This window comes from Tachyglossus aculeatus, chromosome 12 (assembly GCF_015852505.1).
Source record: "Tachyglossus aculeatus isolate mTacAcu1 chromosome 12, mTacAcu1.pri, whole genome shotgun sequence".
NCBI classification, from domain to species: Eukaryota; Metazoa; Chordata; class Mammalia; order Monotremata; family Tachyglossidae; genus Tachyglossus; species Tachyglossus aculeatus.
In genome coordinates this window covers 5,297,371-5,323,740 of record NC_052077.1, presented here as the reverse complement: position 1 = coordinate 5,323,740, position 26,370 = coordinate 5,297,371, and the positions used below count along the sequence as shown (strand labels likewise).

The 26,370-nt window shown below is 42.0% G+C and overlaps 1 protein-coding gene across 2 annotated transcripts in view; it reads left to right on the top strand.

Moving 5' to 3' along the window:
• Nucleotides 1–26,370, top strand: part of COL25A1 (collagen type XXV alpha 1 chain) — a 561,710-nt gene that overhangs the window by 483,827 nt on the left and 51,513 nt on the right. For both annotated transcript variants that reach the window (XM_038755133.1, XM_038755134.1), the window contains exons 19-23: nt 15,952–16,014; nt 17,889–17,957; nt 18,823–18,867; nt 21,261–21,319; nt 23,917–23,995. In XM_038755133.1, the coding sequence (XP_038611061.1) occupies nt 15,952–16,014; nt 17,889–17,957; nt 18,823–18,867; nt 21,261–21,319; nt 23,917–23,995 (315 nt within the window). The remainder of the gene's footprint in view (nt 1–15,951; nt 16,015–17,888; nt 17,958–18,822; nt 18,868–21,260; nt 21,320–23,916; nt 23,996–26,370) is intronic.

The following is a 26,370-nucleotide window of genomic DNA, read 5'->3' as shown; positions in this document are numbered from 1 at the left end:
GCACCTACTTTGTGCAAAACACTGTTCTAAGCACTGGGGAGGTTACAAGGTGATCAGGTTGTCTCACGGGGGCTCACAGTCTTAATCCCCATGTTACAGATGAGGCACAGAGAAGTTAAGTGACTTGCCCACAGTCACACAGCTGACAATTTGTGGAGCCGGGATTTGAATCCATGACCTCTGATTCCAAAGCCTGGGCTCTTTCCACTGAGCCATGCTGCTTCTCTAATCCATATGCATTTGTTTTTCTACATCTACAGTAGCGAGCATTATAATGAAACTCTCTGTGAACCCTCCAGCCCACTCTGTGGGCATCCCCCGGGGAAACGGCCCCGACGGTATATGACGAACACGATCGGCTGCTCCAGACCACCGCTTGGCCTAGAGGATCGCACCTGCCCTCTGTTTAGGAAATCTGAACACCGTCCCTCTGCAGGGGTACATTTCCATGACATTTCACTGCAGAACTGGGAGCAAAGGAGCTGCTTTCTGCTTATGGCAATCCAGCCAGAGCCTAGAGACCCGACCCGTACACTGTCATGGCCTCTGGGAGATGCTTCAGTGGCTCAAAAATGGCCTTGAAGGATCCAGCTCACACAGGCCTGAACCCTTGCTTCAGGGATGGTGGTAGAGTCCCGTGTCACCTGGGACAGTTCCTGAGATGCTGACCGCTCCACTCGGACACCCTTTGATGAGGACCGTGGGCCTGTATTCCTTTTCCCAGTTCCCTCAATCATGCCCAGAGCACTAACCCTGAGCCACCATGAGGCTCCAGCCCTGGGAGTCTCTGAATAAAAGACAGTTGCCAGATGTGCTCCCTCTGGCTCCACAGTGACCCCAGCTGTGGCCCCTGGAGAGAAGTGGGGCCTGATTTTTGTAAATGTCCGCTCATTGTTTGGGAATGAGCTTGTCTTCTTTAATCCTTTGCCTGAATCTTTACTCTTCTTTAATCCTTTGCCTGAATCTTCACTGGAGATCCAATCCCAGATCATTTCATCACAGTTCCAAGGCATTGGATAGCAAAATCTAGAAAAGTGAAGTGTCATGGCTAAATTAAGCTAGAATAGGTATGAACAGTTTTAGTATTAAGTGCTTAAATTTGGGCTAAATGGATGTGAGGTGCAGTATATTCAGATTGGACCCAGTCCCTGCACCTCACAGGCTCCTGATTTAAGAGGTTACGGCTCCACAAAGTCATTGTCAGAATCGCCCTGGGCGTCTGTCAGTCACCACGTGTAAATTTCTGCTTTGGAAATGCTTCCTGTCACTCCTCATCCCTCTAGTTATCTTTTGGTGCTTCGGAGGGAACACAAATGCCATCGGTTATTTCCAAGTCATTGAGGAAACTGGTCGTGACATACCATGAGAGCTCGGCTTCACCACCTGTTGCCGTTGTGAGATGGTTGGAAACTTAATGAGAGTTTGGAAGCGCTCCAATATGGCATTCAGGAAATGAGCAAATCACCTAAACATGGAATACTGACTCATCTGTGTAACATCCTGTGTTACCCCTGAGGGCAAACTGGCCCTGGGTATCTTAGCACTTAGGATACTTTCTCTATAGGGGAAACAATCTCCAGTTTTTTTCTGCTCTTCTACTTCCTCCACCAGAGTCAGAAAGCTCTCCAAACCATGTGGAAGTCATTTGGAATTCTTACTTGATGCATTCATGGTCCAGAAGCAGATCCCTGACATTTTATTCTCCGGGGACTGCTGATCTGTACTCTGTCTTACCTGAGCAACGGCACACTTGGAGTGCCTGGGGAGAAGGAGGGTTAGATTTGGGTTCTCTTACCGAATAGATATGGCCTATTTTCCTGTTTTCTTGAATTAGTATATCATTAGGTACACTAGATTGATTCTCCATTTTCCCCATGCCAGAATACTGATGGACAGGCTCTTTGTTTTCTTTTCAGCCTTCCAGAGTTCTAAAGAAATTAACATTGTTTTAGTCACCTTGAGGCTTTTCTATGTTACAGTTTTAATGTTCCTGAGATTTCTGTGCTCATTCTTCCATTCATTCATTCATTCAATCGTATTTATTGAGCGCTTACTGTGAGCAGAGCACTGTACTAAGCACTTAATCTTTGGGACAGTGAGGTCACTTGCCTTCTTTTGGAACAAGAAAACAGGCTGGACTTTTTCCCCCAGATACTTGCCAAAGAACCATGTAACATCTCAAGGTTCAGAGAGAGGGTTCAGGACCACCGTGTTCCTGGCATCAGAAAGTCACAGTGATGAGAGTAAGCCTCAACAGACTGAAAAGCACTTTTCTGCTTGACAAGAATGCAAGTGGTGCAGATGTGACATAAGGCAGCCGATGAAAACTGATTTCTGGTCTGCAAATGGCAAACTACTAAATATGTTCCCCGATATGGGTTTTTCCACATTTGAGATCCTCATGAAAGCCCATTCAAGTAATGTGCTGTGAATCCTTGAGAGGGAAGATTTGCTGGAGATCATTTAAATCAGTAGCACTAAACTCTTCGGAAAGTACAATAGTGCAGATAGGATATAATCCGTACTCTGCACACAGTAAGCACTCAGTAAATATGATTGAATGAATGATCCCTCCTCTCAAAGAGCTGCCACTCCAGTAGGAATAAAACAGCTCTTGGATCTGGAGGGCAGACAAAAAAGAGAATTATAATAATGATGAATAATTATGGTATTTGTGAAGCACTTGCTAAGCCCTAGGGTAGTTAATCAGGCTGGATGCAGTCCCTGTCCCACATGGTCCTCACAGTCTAAGTAAGAGGGAGAACAGGTATTGAATCCCCATTTTACAGATGAAGAAACTGAGTCACTGAGAAGTAACATCCAAAGTCACAAAGCAGGCAAGCGACAGGGCTGAAATTAGAACTCAAGCCCTTGCTCTTTCCATTAGGCCTCACTGCTTTGTTTAAAGAATAAAGACATTTGGTTTAGGGGATTTTTTTTTTTTTACCCAAAGATTTGGTTTTCAACTTGCTTTTGGCTAGGGGGATCTCTGGATTTGAATGGGCTCCAGCAGTCAGGGAGCATGATAAGAACTTTGTGTGCTCTGATGAGAGATGAGTGGATTGTGGCAGTGAGTAATCTCAGTAGGGCTGGCCTGTTTGAGTCCGAGATCATCACTGTGCAAACACTGCCTATTGAAAATTGGCTTTTACAGGTGGCTGAAGCAACATCTTTGCATTCTTAGTGTGAGCTAGATGTGAGCTATGTCAGTAATGTATCAGAAACCTAATCTTACAAAGCCCTAAAGCTGAAATAGTTTTCTTGGGAAGTCCACCACTTTGCACTAAAAAGTCCAAACAGGGAAAAAAAACAAAAAGAACAAAGAAAGTAAAACAGGATGTAAAATGGATTCCTGAAAAGAAAAACTGCTTGTTAAAAGATATACTGTAATGGATAGCATTGGGTTACCATTATTTGTGATTTGTTTCTTGTGTTGTTTGGAGGCAACCAAAATAGGTTGGTTGGAAGTCTGCCTAGGAAGCTCCTGCAATCAGAAATTTAGATTTTTTTTTTTTAACCAGTCACAAAGGAGACCTCAAATCAGTAAACTGAAAGGGCTTTCAGGATGTAATCCCAGAAAGAAAGCATCAAACAGTGTCTCTGGTTTATAAACAGAGACTGCAGCTAATTTTTAACACTGCCACAAAAATGTTTTAATTTACAGTCAAACTTGATCCTTGATGGGGAGCGGGGGGAAAGATTTGGGGTAGACTGCATTCTCGTTCTTTTTTCTCTCAATCATTCAATAAATCAGTTGCTACCCAAACCGGCTGCCTGGAGGCTCTTATTACAACAAATGTTTTTACTGTAATCCTCAAAAACAGGTACCATGCTGACTCGAATTCTAATTAGCCTTTAAGGAAGAAGTACACTGTGTGGCTAATGCATGCAGTGTCATGACATATTAATCAGAATTATTGCTGATGCTTTTAGCACCCTGGCAAATCAGCACATATTTTTAAAGCCCCGCCAGACCATTTTTTTGGGAAAATGAAAATTGGACTTGCCTGGGGACCAGTAAATATCACAGAAAACATGCCTTGCTTGTAAGCTAGTGCATCAAGGTTCTGTAGATGGGTTAAAAATGTAATATATTTTGCTGCTTTAATTTTCAGTGATTCTTAGAAACAAAACATAGGGGTTTGAATAGAAAAAACAGAGACCTCCCTAGCTGGAAGGAAATACTACATTAGAACTCTAACTGTTTAAGTCCCAGTTGCGCAGGTTCATTCATTCATTCCAAGCACTGTACTAAGCGCTTGGTGGTCAGCTCTAGGGCTTGGACTCCTAAACATCTATGGAGACAATGTCATCTGACCTCCTTGTTTAGCGTTACGTCTGCTAAACCTAATAAGGCTATTGGAGTAGCTCCCTCCTTCACCTCATCTCTGGAGTCTGACCTTTCTTAAATGATCTTTTAGCAAAAGGCGACACCTCCTTTCTCCCCGCCCCCCTCCAAAGATAATAGGGTGCCCTTTTGAGTTGATTTCACAGCTGCTTTCTGCTTTGGAGAGGTGCAGTTACCAGTAATGTGGCAAAATAGAATAACATCCATAGATTTATCTAGGGGTCAGCTAGTAATAGAGAAGCAGCCTGGCTTAGTGGAAAGAGCACGGGCTTGGGAGTCAGAGGATGTGGGTTCTAATCCCGACTCTGCCAATTTGTCGGCTGGGTAACCTTGGGCGAGCCACTTAACTTCTCTGTGCCTCAGTTACCTCATCTGTAAAATGGAGATTGACTATGAGCCCCAGGTAGGACAACCTGAGTACCTTGTGTCTACCCCAGCACTTAGAACAGTGCTTGACATGTAGTAAATGCTTAACAAATGCCTTAATAATGATAATAATAATAAGAGTCCCTGACCACCTTTGTGGAAGGATAGTGCAAATTTGGGCACCTATCTGCAATTTTAGGGTTGGAAGGGACCTAAGGTGTCCCCTTTCAGTTTCCAAGAGAAAAACAGAGAGTATATTTTGTAGCTACTGTGGTATGTGTTAATATTGTGGTGTTTGTTAATCACTGATTATGTGTCAAGCACTGTACTGAGAATCGGTGCAAGGGATTACAAGGGATTCAGAGTCTAAGTAGGAGGGAGAAGAGGTCCTGAATCCCCATTTTATAGTTGAGGAAACTGAGGCACAGAGATATTAAGCAGCTCGCCCAAGGTCACACAGTGGGCAAGGAGCAGAGTCGGGGTTAGAACCCAGGTCCTCTGAATCTCCGGTACATGCTTTCTTCACTAGGTCACATTGCTTCTTACCAGTTCTCATTTTCCCAGAAACACAGTGCCCCATTCTGGTTTAACCAGTGGACACTCAGAGAACGAGGAGGTATCAGCTGCTACCCCAGGAAGCTGTTCAGCTCTGGAGACCAGCATGTGTACCACAGAGGGATCAAGGGGCATTCCTGGAAGACATCTCCCTTCCAGGATTTCTTCCCTCACTTTTCCTTCCTTCCCCTCACCTAGATTTTTCTCCCCAAAGGAATGAAGTGGTAGTGGTAGTAATAGTATTCATTTATTTATTCATTCAGTCATATTTATTGAGCACTTACTGTGTGCAGAGCACTCTACTAAGTGCATGGGAGAGTACAATAATAATAATGATGGCATTTGTTAAGTGCTTATGTGCCAAGCACTGTTCTAAACACTGGGGGAGATACAAGGTAATCAGGTTGTCCCACGTGGGGCTCACATTCTTAATCCCCATTTTACAGATGAGGTAACTGAGGCACAAAGAAGTTGTGACTTGCCCAAAGTCACACAGCTGACAAGTGCCGGAGCCGGGATTAGAACCCACGACCTTTGTTTCCCAAGCCTGTGCTCTTTCCACTGAGCCACGCTGCTTCTACAGCAATAAACAGACATGTTCCCTGCCCACGATGAGCTTTCGGTCTAGAGTGGGGGAGACAGACACTAATATAAATAAATAAATTACAGAAATGTACATAAATGCTGTGGGGCTGGGAGGTGGGGATGAACTAAGGGAGCAAGTCAGTGACACAGAAGGGAGTTGGAGAAGAAGAAAAGGGGGGCTTAGTCAGGGAAGGCCTCTTGGAGACCTCAATAAAGCTTTGAAGATGGGGAGAGTGGTTGTCTGTCGGATTTAAGAAGGGAGGGCATTCCAGGCCAGAGGCAGTACATGGGCAAGAGCTTGGTGGCGAGTTAGATGATGCTAATAATAGTAGTAGTAGTGGTCCAAAGATAATAGGGTGCCCTTTTGAGTTGATTTCACAGCTGCTTTCTGCTTTGGAGAGGTGCACTTACCAGTAATGTGGCAAAATAGAATAACTTCCATAGATTTATCTAGAGGTCAGCTAGTAATAGAGAAGCAGCATGGCTTAGTGGAAAGAGCACGGGCTTGGGAGTCAGAGAATGTGGGTTCTAATCCCGACTCCGCCAATTTGTCAGCTGGGTAATAGTAGTAGTAGTAGTGGTCTTGTCTCATGCCATCAAGTCGTTTCCGACCCATAGCGACACCACAGATACATCTCTCCCAGAACGCCCCGCTCTCCATCTGCAATTGTTCTGGTAGTGGATCCATAGAGTTTTCTTGGTAAAAAAAAACTGGAAGTGGTTTATCATTGCCACTTTCCGCGCAGTAAACTAGAATCTCTGCCCTCGACTCCCTCCCATGCTGCTGCAGCCCAGCATGGGTGAGTTTTGACTTGTAGCAGATTGACTTCCACTTGCTAGCCATTGCCCAAGCTAGGAGTGGAAATGCCTCTGCTTGACTCTCCCTTAGGCGAGACTGGTAGAGTACTGGAAACTCTCCAAGTGCGACCCTGAGAGGGGGAGTAGTAGTGGTAAAATTTATTAAGCGCTTACTATGTGCAGAGTACTGTACTCAGAACTGGGAGAAAATACCTAGGTGGGAATTAGACACAGGACCTGTCCTTCAGGGAGGCTCAAAATCTTAGAGTATAAGTTGTGAGAAAGAACTATAGACAGACAAGTCAGCTATAATGAAACATTGAACATTTTGTTGCCGAATTGTACTTTCCAAGAGCTTAGTACAGTGCTCTGCACACAGTAAGCGCTCAATAAATACTATTGAATGAATGAATGAATTAAAATAACCCGGGTAAATGCACAGAATAAGAAGAAAACCAGCAGGGTGCTGCGGCTACAGGAGCAGGATTTCAGGCTCCTCCGAGCTCAGAGTTTAGGGGACATCCAAAGCCACCAGTGTTCCCAGGGTTTTGTGGAGACCTTGTGCTGCAGGTGTGCATGAGGTAATAGAATGCACTTTCTCCTGCTAAACCATTCCTTCTCCAAGTGTGTACCTTGACCCTGCTGGTGTGCTTAGTGCCAATCTGCTAAGAAAAAAAAAAAGCCAAAGCTCCAAATGTGTGAAGATGTGGTGAGAATAGGCTCATCTCGTCGAGGTATGTACTTCAGTCTTGACATGTGCATTAGTCACTTTGGCATATGTCTTGGCAGAAAAGGAAATGGCACTAATCCAAAAGCAACTGAACGATTCTGTGAAGTGGAAAAAAAAAGTGTAAATCATTGCCTTTCAAATACAGAGGTGACAGTTCTGACAATGTTGCTATTCACTGTGTATGGCTGAAAAAACTGACCCCAGGCCAGCAGTAGACTTTTGAGAACTGTTCAGCTCTGGATGATATTGTTTCCTTCACCCCTCAAGATGACCAGTGGTAGGGCCTACCTAGAAGCGGTGTTGCCTAGTGGATAGAGCATGGGCCTGTGAGCCAGGTGAACCTGGGTTCTAATTCCAGCTCCACCATTTGTCTGCTGTGTGACCCTGGGCAAGTCGCTTCACTTCTCTGTGCCTGTTACCTCATCTGTAAAATGAGGATTAGGACTGTGAGCCCCATGTAGGACAGGGGCTGTGTCCAACCTGATTTGCTTGTATCTACCCCAGCACTTAGCGCAGTGCCTGGAGCATAGTAAGTGCTTAACAAATACCACAATTATTAAGGCTCAAAGTGTTGAAACTCCAAGACGGACTGTCCCTTACATCTTGTTTTGATAAGACCAATGTTCTAAATTATCAGGAACCCAGAGACCTTTATTCTCCTGTTCCAAAGTGTAAGCCACCACGCCCAACTTTTCTACAAATTTGATGAGTCCAAATAATCAATACAGATATTGATTGGAACAAAATGGACCCCAGTTTGACATCATAACCCTTTTCGGGGGGGGGGGGGGGGGTGCTCCTGCTAGCAGTACACACACTGAACAACAATACATCAAGATCATGGTCTCCTTGCTCACAAGCAAGAACACTGAGTAGAATGAAAATATAAATCTTTGATTGATTCTATATATTGCTTCTCCCTCATCTGTGTGATCCATCAGCCTGTCCTGGAAAGGAAACTAAATTGGTCAAGCACAATTGATTCTTCTCAAGGCCTGCTGGTTGCTTCCCAGAATTTTATGTTCCTGTAGGAGCTTGATTGATTATTTGTTCTAAAACTGACCCAACTATTGAAGGAAATTACTTGCCTGTAGTGACTAGGATTACTGCTCTTTTCAATATTCTTTAACTGTCTTTCTCTAGTCTAGGTAGACTTTGCAACTTTTCTTTGCAAGTGGGAATTCCTCTGAAGTCTTCCCTTCCTGCAGTTAGAGGAAACAAAAGTTCATCCTCCTGGTTTTTTTTTTTGTAAAACATAATTGAAGCATTTTGAGGGGTACTTTTTATAGTTCCTATAGTGCCAACTCCTCTCCATCTTCGTTTTTTCATTACCACCTTACATTACTGTGGGTTTTTTTTACCCCTAGTGCCCCCAGCCCATTTTCCAGCTTTTATAGCTCTCTTTATTTACCCCTCAAGTTTCTGAATCTGCATACATCCAACTTGGTACCTGATAGCATTTTTATTTGTCCTGACTCCGTGCCAGGACCTCATTGCTTGTGATTCTATCTTGCCACTTGAAGTTAAGATGGAAGTTAAGATGTAGGTGGCCTCGATGGAATAGCTCCAGAATTTGAATATGGACCAGGTCCTTTGGTTATGAAGAAAATCTGACACAGTGCAGTACTCTGCACACAGTATGCATGCAATAAATACCATTGATTGATTGATTGATATAGTGTGGCCTAGTGAATAGAATACGGGCCTGGGAGCCAGAAGGACTTGAATTCTAATCCCAGATCTGCCACTTGTTTGCTGTGTGATCTTGGGCAAGTCACTTCACTTCTATGTGCCTCAGTTAGTTCATCTATAAAATGGGGATAAGACTGTGAACCCTATGTGGGATAGGGACTGTGTCCAACCTGATTAATTTGTATCTATGCCAACACTTAATACAGTGCCTGGCACAGAGTAAGTGCTTAAAAAATACCATTATTATTATTATGATCACTACCATCATCCTCTATTCCTTCGGTTTGATCTAAATATTGAATCTGTACTAGCACCAAACTCTGTCTTTCCAAGAAGAGTGAAAACTGAATCAGAAAGACTAGGGCAAGTCTTCCTAATTCAGTTTTCTCTTTTCTTTTCTATTCTGGCATCATTGGAAAATTTGGTAATAAGATTCCGTGACATCATTCAATTCTGTATGAATGATGTGTATCCTTGGCTGCATGTAAGTTTGCCAGTGCAAATGGGAATGTGACCTTGGTTGTCAATTGGAGATCCCTAATGCTTTACTCATTTTGAGAAATGGATCATAACCATCTGCACATTGCTTTGTGGGGAGTTGTAGTTCACGGTCCTGAGTATGTAAGAACTCCTGAATGAAGGTTCTAAAGACTTTTGATGATACTTTCAGACCATTGAGGTGAAGGCATTTCCTAGAGGATAAGAATCACATTATCACGGCAGCTTCCTTGATCCTTGTCAGACCTTCAAGCAGGGCATTACCTCATTGGTGATGGGAGGAAAATCTGGCAGCACCCCTCCAGTTGGTCTCCCCCATTAGAATGGTAAGATCCTCGAGAGCAGGGATTGAGTCTAACAACTCTATTAAATCTCCCAAATGCTTAGTATAGTGTTCTGCACATACTAAGGGTTCAAATACCATTGATTGATTGGGGCATATCATTGTGGAGTAATCGTTCATACTATACTGAGTATCTCCTGTTTGGCCTAATGAGAACCAGTGTTGCCTAGTGGAAAGAGCATTGGCCAGGGAGTCTGAGGACCTGGGTTCTAATTCTGACACTGTCACTTGTCTGTTCAGCAATCTTGAGCAAGTCCCTTAACTTTGTTCTCTCAGTTCCCTCATATGCAAAATAGGGATTCAGTCAAAATCTGTTCTCCCTCCTACTTTGACTGTGAGCTCCATGTGGGACCTGATTATCTTGTATCTTCCCCAGCACTTGGTACAGTGCTTGGCCCGTAAGTAAGTGCTTAACAAATGCCAGTATTATTATTATTATTCAGAATCCTACTGGATACTTGGAGAGTCACAATATAAATACTATAAACATGGTCTTTGCCCTTGAGGAGCTTATGTTGTTATAGGGAAGACAGGTAGATATATAGATAGATATAAAGGTAGATTGATTGATTGATATACATTGCATACAAACAGTAGTAGCAAGAAGAAAATTATTTTAGGATCTTCATAAACTTTTCAAAGCAGCTTAACTTTTTCTGTAGATTCCAGAGCCGTGCTGTTAAATGAAAGAGCTACAAACAGTGTGTAGATAAGGGATTGCTGTTGCTCCCAAAAATGTATTCCAGTTCTACTGTACATTACTCATGTTTGCCAAGCACCGCTGTGCACTCTGGGTGATTCTAGGAATGTGTAGTTGATGTCGTTCTTCCGTAGTTGGTTCAAAAATGCCTTCAGGCTAGAATCTTAAGAGTACTGAAGAGCAGCAAGGCACCACAGTAGTTGCTGCTCTTTTTCCTTTTCAAGGATGGTGAAAATGGTTCCCAAAGGAGAGCCGCTCATCAGCTACTTTCCTGTTCTTCTTGGGAACTGTCATCTTCGGTCCTCTCTACCCCAGCCTCTTCATTTCTAGTCTGGAAACAACTTCTTTCTTCCTGAAAAGTGAACCGTTCTTCACATTTCTAATTAGCAAATTCATGTTTAGGTTTGCTTCTGATCACGGAATTCATTAAAATAGCAAGAGCTCCACCTGAAGGGATTTTTTTTCCAGTTGGTTTGCTTTCTTAATTCTGTTAAATTGTATTTGTAAGAGCATTGTTGCATCTCTGAGAAAGCTAGAAAACATGGATTCCATGGCAGCCTGATCTCTTTCATCACCACAGCAACCCTTCCATCTGACATTCCACATCATGGGGCTTCGAGTGGCTAGGCTCACAGCTCAATTTTCTTTACATCAAGCTGGTGGTGATTTGAAAGTTTCCACCTTGATCCTTTCCAAATGAGCCTTACTGTTGGTTTGAAGCACATGTATTAGGTATTTAGTCAGTATAAAGTTTAAGTATTAAGTTTTTCTGAATAACACCTGCACATTGGATGAGGAGAGAGTATAAAATCACTGTAGATCATGGGTATGTTGACACTAATTTTTATCTGTTACCTTATTGAATGTCTTTCAGTCAGTCAATCAATGGTATTTATTGAGCTCTTACTGTGTACAGAGCACTATACTAGGACCTTAGAAAAATACAGTTCAATATAGGTGATAGAAGAGATTCCTGTCCATAGGAACTTACCTGGATAGATGGACATTAAAATATAATTTCAGATAGGGAAAACAGTAAAGTATAAGGATATATACATAAGTACTTTGGGGGTTGGGGGTAAGTATCAAAGTGCTTAAAGGGCACCTGTGTTATTTTATATTGAATCAGATTTCACAACTTCAACTTTCATTCTCATAATGGTAAATTTTAGCTTTAAAGAAACATAAAGCAGAGACTATGTAGGACTAATCTAAGTTTTCCAGTATGAATTTTATAACTCACATTCCTGGTGAGGCCCTTTCCTAAGCTGAATTTGTATTCCTGTCAGATATTTTTATTAGTTTGATGTTTATCAGAATTAGCTTTTCCTAGCCTCAAACACATGTTCATGTTTTCCTAAACTAAGAACTTCAATTACTCAATATCCTCTCGTTAAAGGGCTGCTCAACCCCTGAGAATTTCCTCTGTGTGCTCTCCCAGAGAGCACTGTGCCGGGTTCATCTCAGAGTGTCACAAAGTAAGGGAGAGAAGCCAATTTTGGCATTCTACTTCCTCGCTGTCTTGTGTGTCACGATTTTCCTCTTCCCCATCGCACCGCATTGCAGGGGCACTGGTGGTAACTTATTAAGATCAGTCTGTTGGTTTCCATCACACAATGTGTTTTCATTCCCTTTCACACATCATTGGAAGCACTAATCTGGATGGATTCCCAATTGACTTTACTACCTGGAGGCTGAGGATGATCATATAAAGCAGGAAACACAAATGTTATCTAGTTCTGGGAAAGAGGTGGAAGGGACAGGGAAGGAGCAGGGGAAATGGAATGTTCTCTGATTCTCCAAAGAGGAGAGTAAGAGAAAAGCTAGAGATTGTTTTAGAGAAGCAGCGTGGCTCAGTGGAAAGAGCCGGGGCTTGGGAGTCAGAGGTCATGGGTTCTAATCCCGGCTCCACCACTTATCAGTTGTATGACTTTGGGCAAGTCACTTAACTTCTCTGTGCCTCAGTTACCTCATCTGTAAAATGGGGGTGAAGCCTGTGAGCCCCACGTGGGGCAACCTGATCACCCTGTGTCCCCCCAGCGCTTAGAACAGCACTTTGCACATAGTAAGCACTGAATAAATACCAAAATTATTATTATTCAGCAAAAGCATAAGAAATGGTCACCATGACCGCTTCTTCATGAGATTTCTCTTTGCTGTTGAAAGGCAGGATTTGTCTATTTTGTCTCCACTTAAAAAAAGAGGTTTAAGCTTGATTCTCGTAATAAATCCATCATTCCCCTGTTGTGCTTCCTCCTCACCCCTGCCTTCACACATACCCAACACCATCTGCATCTTCCCTCCTTGACTCAAGAAACGGTTTCCATATGCTACTCTGAGTTTTAAAGAATGTACATATCTAAGGCAGACACTGCTGAATGCTTCATCTCTGCAAGACTCCAAATCCTTCTGAGCAATGGCCAAGTTTTGAGTGGGAGAGACTTTTCCAGTACAGCCTTGACCAGACAGCCAAGCTGGTGGCTTAAGATCACTGTTCATTCTTACACAGTCCTTCCGAACATCAGCCTGAAGTTTTCAATCCATCAGTAGCTGCTACACCAGGGGATACCTCTAAAGTTACCCCCTAAGTCTTTACCTGACCCAGGGCCAGTTCAAGGCAGCTCCCTTTGGCCTCCGTAGCCAATCTCACCCTGCTCGTGCCTAGATTTCTGAGCTGTTTTAAACCATTTTGCGTTTTTCAGTTTAAAACATCCTTCTCCAGGCATCTAATGGTGCCCTAAGGAAGTCAGAGGAGTCCACTTCAGAGAGGTAAACAACATTTTCCTAAACACATAAGTAGGAATCCATGCTTCTAGTAGTTGTCGGTAGTAATAGTATTTATTTAGCACATATTATGTGAGAAGCACTGTACTAAGCACTAGGAAAGAAATGATCCCTAGCCTTAAGGGGCTTATAATCTAGGAATGAAGTGGGACAGGGACTGTTGGCAACAGACAAGTAAGAAAAGGCAAAACAACTTAAAGCAGCCAGAGATGATGGCAAACACGAAAGGAGCAGCAGGGATTTTCAGCCCCACATAACTCAGTCAAGCAGTCACAGCTTCTGCCCCACTTGTGACCCTCTCGACATTCTAAATTCCCAGGAAGTCTGTTGTCACTACCAAGTCCTTCCCCAGGGAAGCAGGGAATCATGGAAACCCCACTGTTCTGTGGAAGGAGCAGCATCTTTCCCACAAAGCCGGGCCCTGGGGAATAGGTGTAAAGAGAGCGGTGGAATGGCTCACATCACTGCTGATGGTCAGTTCTTCCCTGGGAAGCTCCCTGAGGGCTTCTGGGTGGTTTGGAGTGCCATCTCAACCTCCTCATAGAAGAGAAAGCATGTAAAGCATCCAGTGACAGAGATTACCTAATGTTAGAGCACCTCAAGATCCAGTAAAGTTCTAGGCCTCACTCTGTCCTCCCCATTGCTGCTCCATGAATGGCGTGCAAAATTTGGGAGTCTTTGGTAGCTTCAAAAGACTTGGGAAGTGGACACCAAGAGCTTCACCAGACTTTCTTTGAATCATCATTCACAAAGTGCAAAATTCCTCGCAGGATATTATAGGTAGAATTCCTGGCTGGAAGTCAGGGCACCAGATAGGAAGTCACAGCACTGAATTGGAAACCTAGGTCCTACACATAGCTTCACCACTCTCTTATTGGATGATCATGGGTAAAGTATTAAACCACATCAGTCTCAGTTTTGCTATTTCCCCTACCTCAAGAATACTTTGAGTTGAATAGTTTAAATTCTAAAAGACAAGGTGAAAAAAGATCCATAAACTTGTATTGCTCATAAAAATCAAATTCAGCAATGCTTCCCTTTGGCCAAACATAATGTTGAAATACCCAGGCCTGAATGAAAGGCTGTCTTTGTATCAGATTCATATGTAGGTCTAGTTATCAATAACTGTTTCTTCCTCGTCTGGTCCTGATATCACTAATTGATGGCCATACCTGCGACAGACCCTGGGACAAAGCTAGGGGCAGTGCCACTGGAAACATTGGTACAATCAAACGCTTCGTGATTCCACACAGATAACTAAATGAGAAACTCTGTGTCTTCAATGTTCCCCTCCTCTAAATGGGAATTTCACCTCTTTAGTTAGCATCTGGTTGGAGAGATTTCAATCTTTCATTTGTCTTCTGCGGGCCTTGTGTGACTTCCTTTTTCCTCTAACATGATCACTAACTGCAAGAAAGTAGCCTGTGTTTGTCAAGCTTGCTAGTCTCCCTTCTCTCTGATATTCCTTTATGGTCTACCTGCTTGCTCTGCACTGTCACTGGGGCTAATTATTCACAGAACTGATCTCCATTTGGAGAGGTGCATGGTTTTAACTTGCATTACTTTTATGCCAGTGACCTAATTATACTAATGAAGCTCATTGTCCCCTAGAAGCTTTGCGGGCAGGGGAGGATGGGCAGTTCTACTTGTAAATAAGCACGAATGTGCACCTCTCATGATTAGGAAATAATTGTTATTATGGAGTATTATTTGAAGTATTTCTGAGGTGTTAGATTTGTAATTTTTAGCCATGAATTGAGACCCAACTGAATGCCCTGCAGATTCTCTTCCTGAATACAGGAAGGCAAAAATAATAGAGAATTAGAAATGCTTAATGGAGGCATCTATCCACTTTCCTTTGATAAATAGGACCAGTGCAAAACAAGCTCTATTCACAACTTAGAATGAAACCTTTTAAGAATTGCAGAGATATGAAATTCTAAGGAGATGATTGGAGTTCATGATAAATTTCTTAGAGTTAAGCAGCTGTTTCAGATAAAACATCTTCAAAGGAAGGAGTGGGAACTGTGAAAACCCAGCTGCTACTGTTCTTCTCAGTGTGGATTTGGCTCTTCTATCTGAGTCCATTTGCAAATACAGCCTCAGATTATTCCCTCTAGACACTATTCCCACACAATTAGCCCCAAAATGATTTGGTGATGGTAATGATATTGAAGATGCAAGTGATGTTATCTTAAAGTACTTTGCAATCTGAATGTGAAATTCCCCCTCAAGCATCAAAAACCAGCAACAACAAAAAATGCAACTACCCCAAATCCTCTCACCTACCCAGTTCAGCTTCTGTGGATTTTGAGAGGGGGACATGGTAAAAGGCACTGGATAGTAGCTGAAAAGAGGGTTTTAGAATTTTAACTTGTTTCTTTTTGGCCTCTTTTTCTCCTAAACTCTGAGAAGTTTTTCTCCAAGATTTATGCTGATTCTTTTTGTCTGTCAGTTGCTAAGTTTTAGGCAAAAGGCACTGGGTGATGGGGAAGAAAACCAGGAAACTCTTGGCAAATGAATAATGATGTGATGTGCTCATCTCTTTAAAGGGGGAACCAGGGTTCATCGGTCCTCAGGGAGAACCTGGGTTGCCAGGGTTACCAGGAATGAAGGTACGGTAGAGTCTTCTTTTCTTTTCCATCCCTGGGTTATCTTCATGGCAGCATGGATTATTACACTGACAACACAGACAACAGTGTGGTGTAGTTTACCATCCCAGAAAATACACCTTTTCAGGTAGAACACAGCTCTGCCCCCTGAGTTAGTTGCAAATATATATACATATATAGGCAGGAGAATAAGACAGTATTTGTGTGATGGTTGTCAGAAGAGTGTAGTAAAGTGAGCGACTGTCCATGTATTTGACCCCCTTTTTGTGGCGAAAGTACTCAACTATCATGAGACAGAGGTAGAAGTTATTTGTGTCCTATTAAGGAAAGAACATTTGTGACCCTTGAAACCTTGTCAAATCCAATCTATATTTCACCTGGTGCATTATCAAGCTTAAAACTGGAGTGAAACATATGCCAAATTTCAGTGGAATAGATTGCTTTCTGGTGTTGTTACTCAGCCTTGTGATGTAGTGTCATCAGCACCCTGCGCCAGGGAATATCCATCCAGGTAATCAATCAGTGGTATTTATTGAGTGCTTATTTTGTGCAGAGCTCTATACTAAGTGCTTGGGAGAGTACAGTACAACAGAATAGCTAATCAGACAAGTGAACAGAGTGTATACAAATAAACTGAGGATTAGAATGAGCTGCATGGAGAGGCCATCTACAAAGCTGAATCAACCTAAGCAGATTTTGGGTGTTCTCTTTGTGTGAAAGTATAAAAGTCCCTTGTCCCATGTGGGGCTCACAGTCTCAATCCCCATTTTATAAATGAGGTAACTGAGGCACAGTGAAGTGACTTGCCCAAGGTCACACAGCCAAGTGGTGAAGCTGTGATTAGAACCCATGACCTTCTGACTCTTAGTATGTGCTCTATCCACTACACCATGCTTTATCAGTGTAGTGCTGCTATTTGAAAAAAAAAGCATTATATATTTCTATTACACTCTGCTTTGCTTAGTCCTTTAGTATTGGGATGGGTCCAGATTTCTGTTACCACACTTAAAAAGAAAGATATAGAGAAAATGCCGAGGTTTTTTTTTATTTTGGCTTTTTTTTAATGGTATTTAAGTGCTTAGTATGTACTAGGCACCATATTAAGTGCTGGGTTCAAGGCAGGAGAGCCAAAGTTGTTAGAGGAATGAAAAATAAGTCTTACAAAGGAACTTGAGAGATTTGAGTTGGTTTAACCTGGAGAAGACAAGGATAAAACCTAACCAAAACTGCCTTTAAGTATATAAAGTGTAGCTGACCCCATAGAGCTGAATAAAAGGAATAGATTTAAAGTAAAGCAAGAGTGATCCCGGTTGAATATAAAAACTGTCTAATATAACAACTGGCCAAAGGCTGCTAAGATTGACCAAGTTTCCATCCATGATGTTTGTAAAGAAAGACCAGATGAGCATTGACCCTGGAAAACTTAGTCTGCCTAGAGGCAGGAGCATGGACCACATGACTTCTTGGGGTACTTTTCAGCTTTATGACTGACCATTTCTTGTAATCCTGCCCTAGATTTCCCTAATAGCTAGCTCTGTAGCCAGATGTAGGCTTTGATGTGGGTGTGTTAAATAGTCTTCAAATCTTATCATTCTATAATGAGACTAAGCCCTCATTTTCTTTACTCCCACTTCCTTCTGCATTGCCCTGATTTACTCCCTTTATTCACGCCCTGCCCCACATGTACATATCCGTTATTTATTTATATTAATATCTGTCTCCCCCTTCAGACTGTAAGCTTGTTGTGGGAAGGGAATGTGTCTATTTTATTACTATATTGAACTCTCCCAAGCGCTGAGCTCTGCACATGGTAAGACTCAATAAACTTGATTGATTGAGATACAATGGCATTTTGTCCATGTTCTGATTTGTGATAGGGTGAACGTGGAGAATCGGGGCCTGCTGGAAGAGGGGAGCGAGGTGAACCTGGAGCTCCTGGGCCAAAGGTCAGTTGTCTTTATCCCAGGAAATCCTTCTTTTGGTCAGGAAACTGGTGACTGCTCCCTCAAGCCACGAGATGAAAAATCCAATTTCCCAACAAGTGCCGAAGGCTAACGGTCGAATCCAAGGAGTTTCTCACTGGAATGTGCCCAGCCTGGATCTTTTCCAAATGGCATTTCAACTCCATCTAACTTTTCCACCTGTGTTCAACTTGTGTTGCTGATTTTATTCACTCTATAACCAAGCTAAATGTTGAAGGGAAAAAAAATATAATTCCATGGTATGCTAACATCATCTTGTTCCATTCTGCATTGCCAATAATGCAAGGATATTTCAAAGTACTGTTGAAAGAATCCCGGTTGATTTATATCGTATTGGTTCCTGCAGAAACATGCTGGTGAACAGCACCTTGAAAATATTAGAGTTATGGGCTCATTTGCCTGTTCAATCTTTATTCATCTAAACTTCCCTGGCAGCTAATGTGGTAACACTTTATTTTAACAATATATTCTACAGACACAGGAAACGATTTACTCCTTGACTCTGAGAAAGTTTATGCAGACAAATCCTATTAAGGCTAATGAGAATTACTTATGTAAATTCTCCCGGTGCTTTGATGGGAGGATTGTAATGAAATTTCAGTGTAAAAGACTGCTGAGATTTGAGAATGTGCATGTTGATTCCTTTTACCTTATGGAACCTCAGGTGCTGTTAAAATCAGTGCCAAATGATCAATATTATGGATAGTCATTAAAATAAAGTGTTTCCACTTGTCTCCATTCCTCAAAGCATTTGCTAATTTCCTTTTCTCTGTTCTTTCCTTTTTCTGTCACTTTTCTCTTTTCAAAATTCTTGGCCCTCCTGTAATAGGGGAAACAAGGTGAATCAGGAACTAGAGGCCCAAAGGGGTCAAAGGTCAGTAATTCTAGCATCATCTTTTTCTATTAACTGATGGTTTCTAGAAGTTTTAGTAATGTTTCTCCTTTTTAAGAGTCATGTTTGAAATGAAACTGTTTCGAACACAGTGATAATCAGTTCCCCAAATGAGAACACCTTAAAATTGTTGATTTTTGTTTATTTCCTGGCTTTTTTCTTCACTTCATTCTGGTTCCTGTATTTTACTCAGTTATCTTTCAAGGCAATTACATTTCCAGTTTTCACAAGTCACTCTTGTGGAAAACAAACTCTTCATTATTTTCTCTCAGGGGAGCATGTTATGTTATCATTTTATTCTGTACTTACACCTAATTTAGAATGTTTGCAGAGCACTGCACATTTCGGATAGTGCATATAATTGATCATTTCTATTACACTGAAGTGTTTGCCTCTGTTACTAGATTGTGTGAGATGAATCTAATTTCTCTGAAACTTTAAATATGCAGTGTTTCCAAAACCTAGAACAAGTTTGGAAGAGAAGTGATAAAGAGCTCCACATTATACAACAGAGTTGTAAGGATAAGGGTTATTCAACATCATGGAAGAACCAAGAGTCTTCTCCAAATCATACTTAGTAGTGATCAATGCTACTATCAACCAACTGGATATGTGAAATTTTCTGAGAGATCACTTTAATGATGATGATCGCAGTTCTTTCATGCTTTGTGCAATACATTAGGTGCTGGGGTAGAGCCACAATAAGCAGGTTGTTCACAATCTAAATAGGAAGGAGGACAAATATTTAATCTCCATTTTACAGATGGGAAAACCGAGGTGCAGAGCAGTGACTTGCCTAAGGTCACCCATCTGGCAAATGGCAGAGCTGGGAATAGAGCCCAGATCCTCTGATTCCCAGGCCTGTGCTCTTTCCAACAGGCCATGCTGCTTTCCTACTGAGTCCTGTTACAGATTATGATATCTAATTTCCTTCTGGGATATATGCTTCTTACAGATGATCTGGATTTTTTTGAAAATTGCTTGTATTCTTTGGTTTGTCAACAGTTCTAAGGCATAGCTGGAGCTGTGGGCAGGTAGCTAGGAAAAACTGTAATCTATTTCTGGCCCTCTCGTTGATTTAGGAGGATCGGACTGCCATTGCCAAGGGCAGGGGAGAGGGCAGAAATAAAACCCCACAGGATGTTCTTGGCTTTGCGGAAGGGGTAGGAGGGGGAGGGAGAGACAAGATTAATAATCTCCTGATTCCAAAGAGAAGTGTTAGTTTGAGCAAGTCACTTATTCAGGACTACCATTTCATCACCTGAAAATCCCTCCCCTCCCCATTTTACAGGAATTGTGTGAAAACAAAGTGATGAGCTGGTACTAATAATAACCTTGGTATTTGTTAAGCTATTGCTGTGTGCCAAGCCCTAAACTAAGTCCTGGAGTAGACACAGTATAATCAGATCTGTCCCACATGGTGCTCTGTCTAATGGGGAGGAAGAACAGGTATGTAATCCCTATTTCTCAGATAAGAAGGCATAGAGAAGTTAAGTGACTTGGACTAGTTCCCATAGTAGGTGTGAGGTAGAGCCAGGTTTAGAACATAGGTGAACTCCTCAGAGGAAAGGCACATTATAAATCCATGATGGTAATATTATTGTTTGAATTTGTATATCGATATATAAATTCATGATAGTAGCATTATATTTAAACACCAAAAGGCCCTTCAAATCTATCATTAAAAACCACTTCTCTGGCTACTTCACTACCAAGGATCAGGGTAGAATTCTGAGTGTTCATGATAAGAATTTCTCATGTCACTAACCACATTGGACCTGGTGACTATGAAGGCTCTAATTTGGCTTTGCTTTAATGGCATTACCAAATACTAAGGATAAACTATTATAATAATAATGATGATGGCATTTATTAAGCACTTACTATGTGCAAAGCACTGTTCTAAATGCTGGGGAGGTTACAAGGTGATCAGGTTGCCCCACAGGGGACTCACAGTCTTAATCCTCATTTTACAGATGAGGGAACTGAGGCACAGAGAAGTTAAGTGACTTACCTAAAGTCACACAGCTGACAATTGGCAGACCTAGGATTTGAACCCATGACCTCTGACTCCAAAGCCCATGCTCTTTCCATTGAGCCACACTGCTTCTCTATGAAATCTATGAAATCCTGTCTTGGTTCTGCAAGGTCAGAGACTTTAAAAATGTTCTTTAAAAAGAAATGAAAAGAACTCAAATGAAAAGTGTTTCCTTAGTTGATCTCGGATCTCCAATGCATCTTTAAAAGGGAGGCTTCATTCCTTCTTGAGCATACTTGGTGATTTCCTGGGCAAAAATATGTCAATAGCTGAAACAAACATTTCTCTCCCCGAGAATGTGGTTATTTTCTGATTGATGTGTTTCCCTGTTGAATAGGGTGACCGTGGAGATAAAGGAGATTCTGGTGCTTTGGGACCACGGGTAAGTGTGCTCAGGTCAATATCTGTAGGCTGCCTTCAGGCCCGGGTTCGAAGGGGCTCCTTATCTGCCCATCTGGACAATATATGGCAGTGCCATCACCAGCAGTCAGTCCATCAGTGGTACTTATTGAGTTCTCCGTGCTTGCAGATCACTGGACTAAGCACTTGAAAGGGTATAGAGTCGGTAGAAATGTTTCCTGCCCATAAGGAGCTTACAGTCTAGAGGGGGAAACTGCTGCTACACTGCCATCTTCATCCTCAGTGAATCCCACCCCAGATTTGTGATTTTGGTTGTACCAGGTTGGGGAGACAAAATAGGGTTTGGGCTGTCACATGAGCAGAAAATGGCAGGGGAGGAGGCAAATGTTGAAAACTGATGATAGGGTGACAGAAATTATGCCGGGAGACCTAAGAACATTTAGTTTACTCTGCTTCTTGTTGATGACAATAATAATAATAATAGTGTTTTGCAAACACTATGTGCTGGATTAGATACAATGGAGCTCACAGCCTGTGAGAGCGGGAGAGCAGGTATTGAACTCCCATTTCACAGATGAGGAATTCTGGCCCAGAGAAGTTAGGCGATTTGCCCAAGATCACACAGCAGACAAGTGGCAGAGTCAGTATTAGAACCCAGGAACTCTGATTCCCGGACCTGTGCTCTTTCCACTAGGTCATGCTGCTTCCCTGCTTGCTCTTCTTGCTTGGTTCTCCTTGGGGATCTGAATCATTGCTCCAAGAAGACATGTATTCCAATGCTCTGGGGATCAGTGGGAAGCAGTGCAGGGGGATAGAATGAAATAAAGCTTCTTCAAGCATAATGAGTTTTCAGAATTCAAGCTCTAGTCATATTTTGACAACATCCTAGTCCTTAGCGTAGCAAATAAGGGTAACCATCCATGAACTCCACCTCTCTTGTGTTGTTGCTTGGACAAGTGTTCCCAAGTTGACATTTCTTTGGGGCAGCAGGTGGGCATCCAGCTACAATGGAAGATATATAACACTGTCCTCTGGGATCTGGGCTGAGGACATGTCACCAACCCATCCTCTCCCAAGTGCTTAGTACAGTGCTTTGAATACAGTAAGTGCTCAATAAATACGACTGAATGAATGAACTGGCTGAACCAGTTAGGCACTTGCATTTCCAGGGACCTAGGTTGGCAAGAAATGTTTAGATCAATTGACCAAGATGAACATGTTGTTAAAGTGAAGAGACTTGAGTGGGGTCATTGAAGACAGAGCCAGAATAAGAATCAGGTAAGCCTGAGGCAGCGTAGGCCCGAGAAGCTCACCAGTTCTAAATTCTTCCTTCCACACTCTCCTGAGAGCAGCTCAAATGCATCCTCCTTTCCCCAGTACCTTCGGACCAACTTTTATCGGTCAATCAATTGCATTTATTGAGTGCTTACTGTATGCACAGCATTGTACTAAGCACTTGGGAAAGTACAATATAACAATAAACAGACACATTCCCTTCCCATAGTGAGCTCTCAGTCTAGAGGACTGTAAGTTAGCCAAGTTTAGCTTTGTTTAAATTTAGCCAAGAGCAGCCCCCAACCTTAGCAGAAATCAGGAGTGGAGAGGTGGCTTTCGAGATAGTTGTAGTGGACCCTGAGAGGCCAAAGTACTTAGGATTCTTGCCCAAGAGCTAGTAGCTCTGAGATCGATCAGTCAATAGGTGGTATTTATTGAGTGCTTAATGAGTGCAGAGCACTGTTCTAAGCACTTGGGTAAATGCATTGCAATAGAGTTGGTAGACATGATCCCTGTCCCCAGTGAGCTTACAGTCTCCAGGGGAGGTGGACATGAAAATAAATTTCAGACAGGGGAAATTTCAGACAGAAAAGCAGCGTGGCTCAGTGGAAAAGAGCACGGACTTTGGAGTCAGAGGTCATGGGTTCAAATCCCGGCTCCGCCAATTGTCAGCTGTGTGACTTTGGGCAAGTCACATAATTTCTCTGTGCCTGTTACCTCATCTGTAAAATGGGGATGAAGACTGTGAGCCCCCAGTGGGATGACCTGATCGCTTTGTAACCTTCCCAGTGCTTAGAACAGTGGTTTGCACATAGTAAGCGCTTAATAAATGCCATTATTATTATTATTATTATTATTATTATTATTATTATTATATAGTAGGGTAAAAGATTATGTCCATAAGTCCTGAGGGGCTGGGTGAGGTGTACGTGACCGCAAGTGCTCAGGTGATGCAGAGGGGAGGGTGGATATAGGGAAAATGAGGGCTTAGTCAGGGAAGGCCTCTTCGAGGGGTGATTTGAGGAGGATTTCCAAGGTGGGGCGAGTGATCGTCTGTCAGATACGAAAGGGGAGGGTGTTCCAGGCCCTATGGTGGACATGGGCATGAAGTAGGTGGTGGGATAGGTGAGGCTGAGGCTCAGAGAGGAGGAGGTTGGTGTTAGAGGAGCAAAGTGAGAGGAGATCAGAGCTCATCCCTGCTGTTCAGGGGCTAGTAGCTCTGAGAAGATGTGGGAGCCTATCTTGGTTTCTGTGGTATATTTCTGGCTTTCCCTGGAGTATTTCTTGGTTTTTGTGCTGCATTTCTTGTTTTGGTGGTGTTTTTCTAAAATGACTTAAGTTTGGTGAATGTTCTGCAGGGCCCCCCCGGGACAAAAGGGAGACCCGGGAGCAACAGAGATCATAGACTACAATGGCAATATTCATGATGCCTTGCAGGTCAGTAAATACCCAGCAGCATGGGGAAGAAACAGCTTTTATGGTTTTTTTTTATTTCTTGCTGCTTAAAAGCACACATTTATACCCATCTCTATAGTACCCAAAGCCTATTCAGTGACCTACTGCATTGGAAAGTTAGATTGACTATTTACTTACTGCTTTCGACATTTGGAATTAGCTCCAGGTCCCCATTAGCGTCCCCTGATTAGGAAAGAACTAGTCTTCTGATGATTCCTTTATTCTTAGCTATCAATTTCAGCTAATAATCTACTCATAATCAAATTTTTAAGTTGACCTCATTCTCACTTTCATCCTTTTTTTTTTGTGAAAAATGCCAAGAGAAGCATGTTTGAGATTTGGAAAAAAACATTGCCAAGATCAATTAGCATGCTGTAAATTCAATCAATAACTTGAATTAAGAACCCTTGAAGTGACTGTTAGATTTTAAGCATCACCCTTTAGATATCTGGTATCAGGTCAAATGTTAATTTCTTGACTTCGTTTACCCCAAATTAGATTTTACAATGATATTCATCAACATATGTAGCATCATGTGCCATAATATTCACACCAAGACAAATAAATGTATAGAAAAGTCACATAAAAGCAAATTTATCAAGAAGATATGGAAACTAATTTATTAATTCAAATTTTTTACTTGTCTTTCTAATCTTGTTTTATGGAGAGATAAACAATAAGCTAGTCGTTTTTTACTTTCAATAGCAAGGCAGTTAAGTTTCAAATAGCAGTTGAGAAAAAAAATTGCTTCTTAACTCAAGTGCTACAATTTGTCAAGTTGTACCTGTTCCTCAGGTGGGAGAGCCAACATCACTTATGAGTATTTTCTAAATGGCATTATTATACGACTCAAGAGACAAAGCAGCCTTTAAAGCTTAAGTAATTCATATGATCGTTCTTTGAGAATAAATCACTGAGCCTTCTGTGTCAGGCTCAAACCAATTTATAGCTGCCGTAGTTCATGCCTCCCATCACATTTCATGTTTCACTGGAGAACAAGTCATCTTATTCCATCACTACTGGGAACTGTGATTTTCAAATCACCACCAGAGTTAAAGAATCCTGCTGAGCTTACACAGCCTCAATGTACCAGGACAGAATATGTAACGGAAAGTAGAGCCAATGGCCTTAAAACATCACTATGTCACTGGACCCCAGCACCCCAGAATGTAGTAAAAAACTATGTTAGGAAAGTTAGCTTATTTGCAGTCCTGTGTCCTCTAAATTAGCAGCATGAAATCTTCCCTGTGTCACTTCCAAGCCTACGAAATACCTCTCAAGCATCACCCCTTTAGAGTATTTTAAAGACCACCCATTATTCTCTTGTTACCATTAGCTTGTGCATGCCTGTCCCTTGTTTTAGAATGGGTTTCTCATTACCCATGAAGTGTATTCTTTTTTTTTTTTTGTATTTGTAAAATAAGCCAGGGAATATCAAGTTTGATTGGAAGAACATAATATCTTGTTCGGGAAAGACAATGGGATAGGCACTCATATCTGCAAGATGGTTTAAGAGTAGGGTTCACCCTGTGATCTGTCCCACTAATGGGCCCAAAGGTGAATGCCAGTAGATGCAGATGCCCTGGAGAGTTGCAGCAAGTCTGCCCACAACATTCTCACTAAAATACAAAAAAATAAATCTGCCTTACTGATTAGGAACATTAAAATATTTGTTTCTATCATTTAAAAAATACCCAATCTATATCAGGAGCATTAATATAGTCACTTTTATCATTAAAAGTGACTTGATATGTACTTAATTGATGTTCTGTTACATTCACTCAATCATATTTGAGAGTGTACTGTGTGCAAAGCACTGTACTAAGTTACATCTATGAAATAGCAGACCTGCCCTTCAGAAGGGGGTCCAGCCCATGCCATGCAGTATTAAACAACATGGTAGGTCTGAAATAATGGAGAGTTGAAGGACATTGGGTTCAATCTGCCTCAGAGTCCCTTCCAGGCCCTGAGTCGTAGGATTCTGTTTTTTTCCAGTTGGTACTTCAATAGTGTAAATAGGCATTAATGGAGAGTCTCTTAGATCACTTCAGAAGGGATCTATACAAGAGCAGTTTAATCAGTTCGTCTGAACTAGGCATCCTTTCTGTTTAAAAATCATTTGTCCCCCAAATTTTCAACATAGAACTTCCCTTTCCTTCTCATCCTCTCCTTCCCTTCCTGTCCTCCTCCCATATTGGGCCCCAAATCTGTGGAGGTGTTCCAGCCTTTATCCATCTTCTGTCTTCTGCTTTGTTTTTTAAGTTGTCTCTGGGACCCAAAATTGAATCAATCAGTTGTATTTATTGAGTGCTTACTGTGTGCAGAACGCTCTACTAAGTGCTTGGGAGAGTGCAATA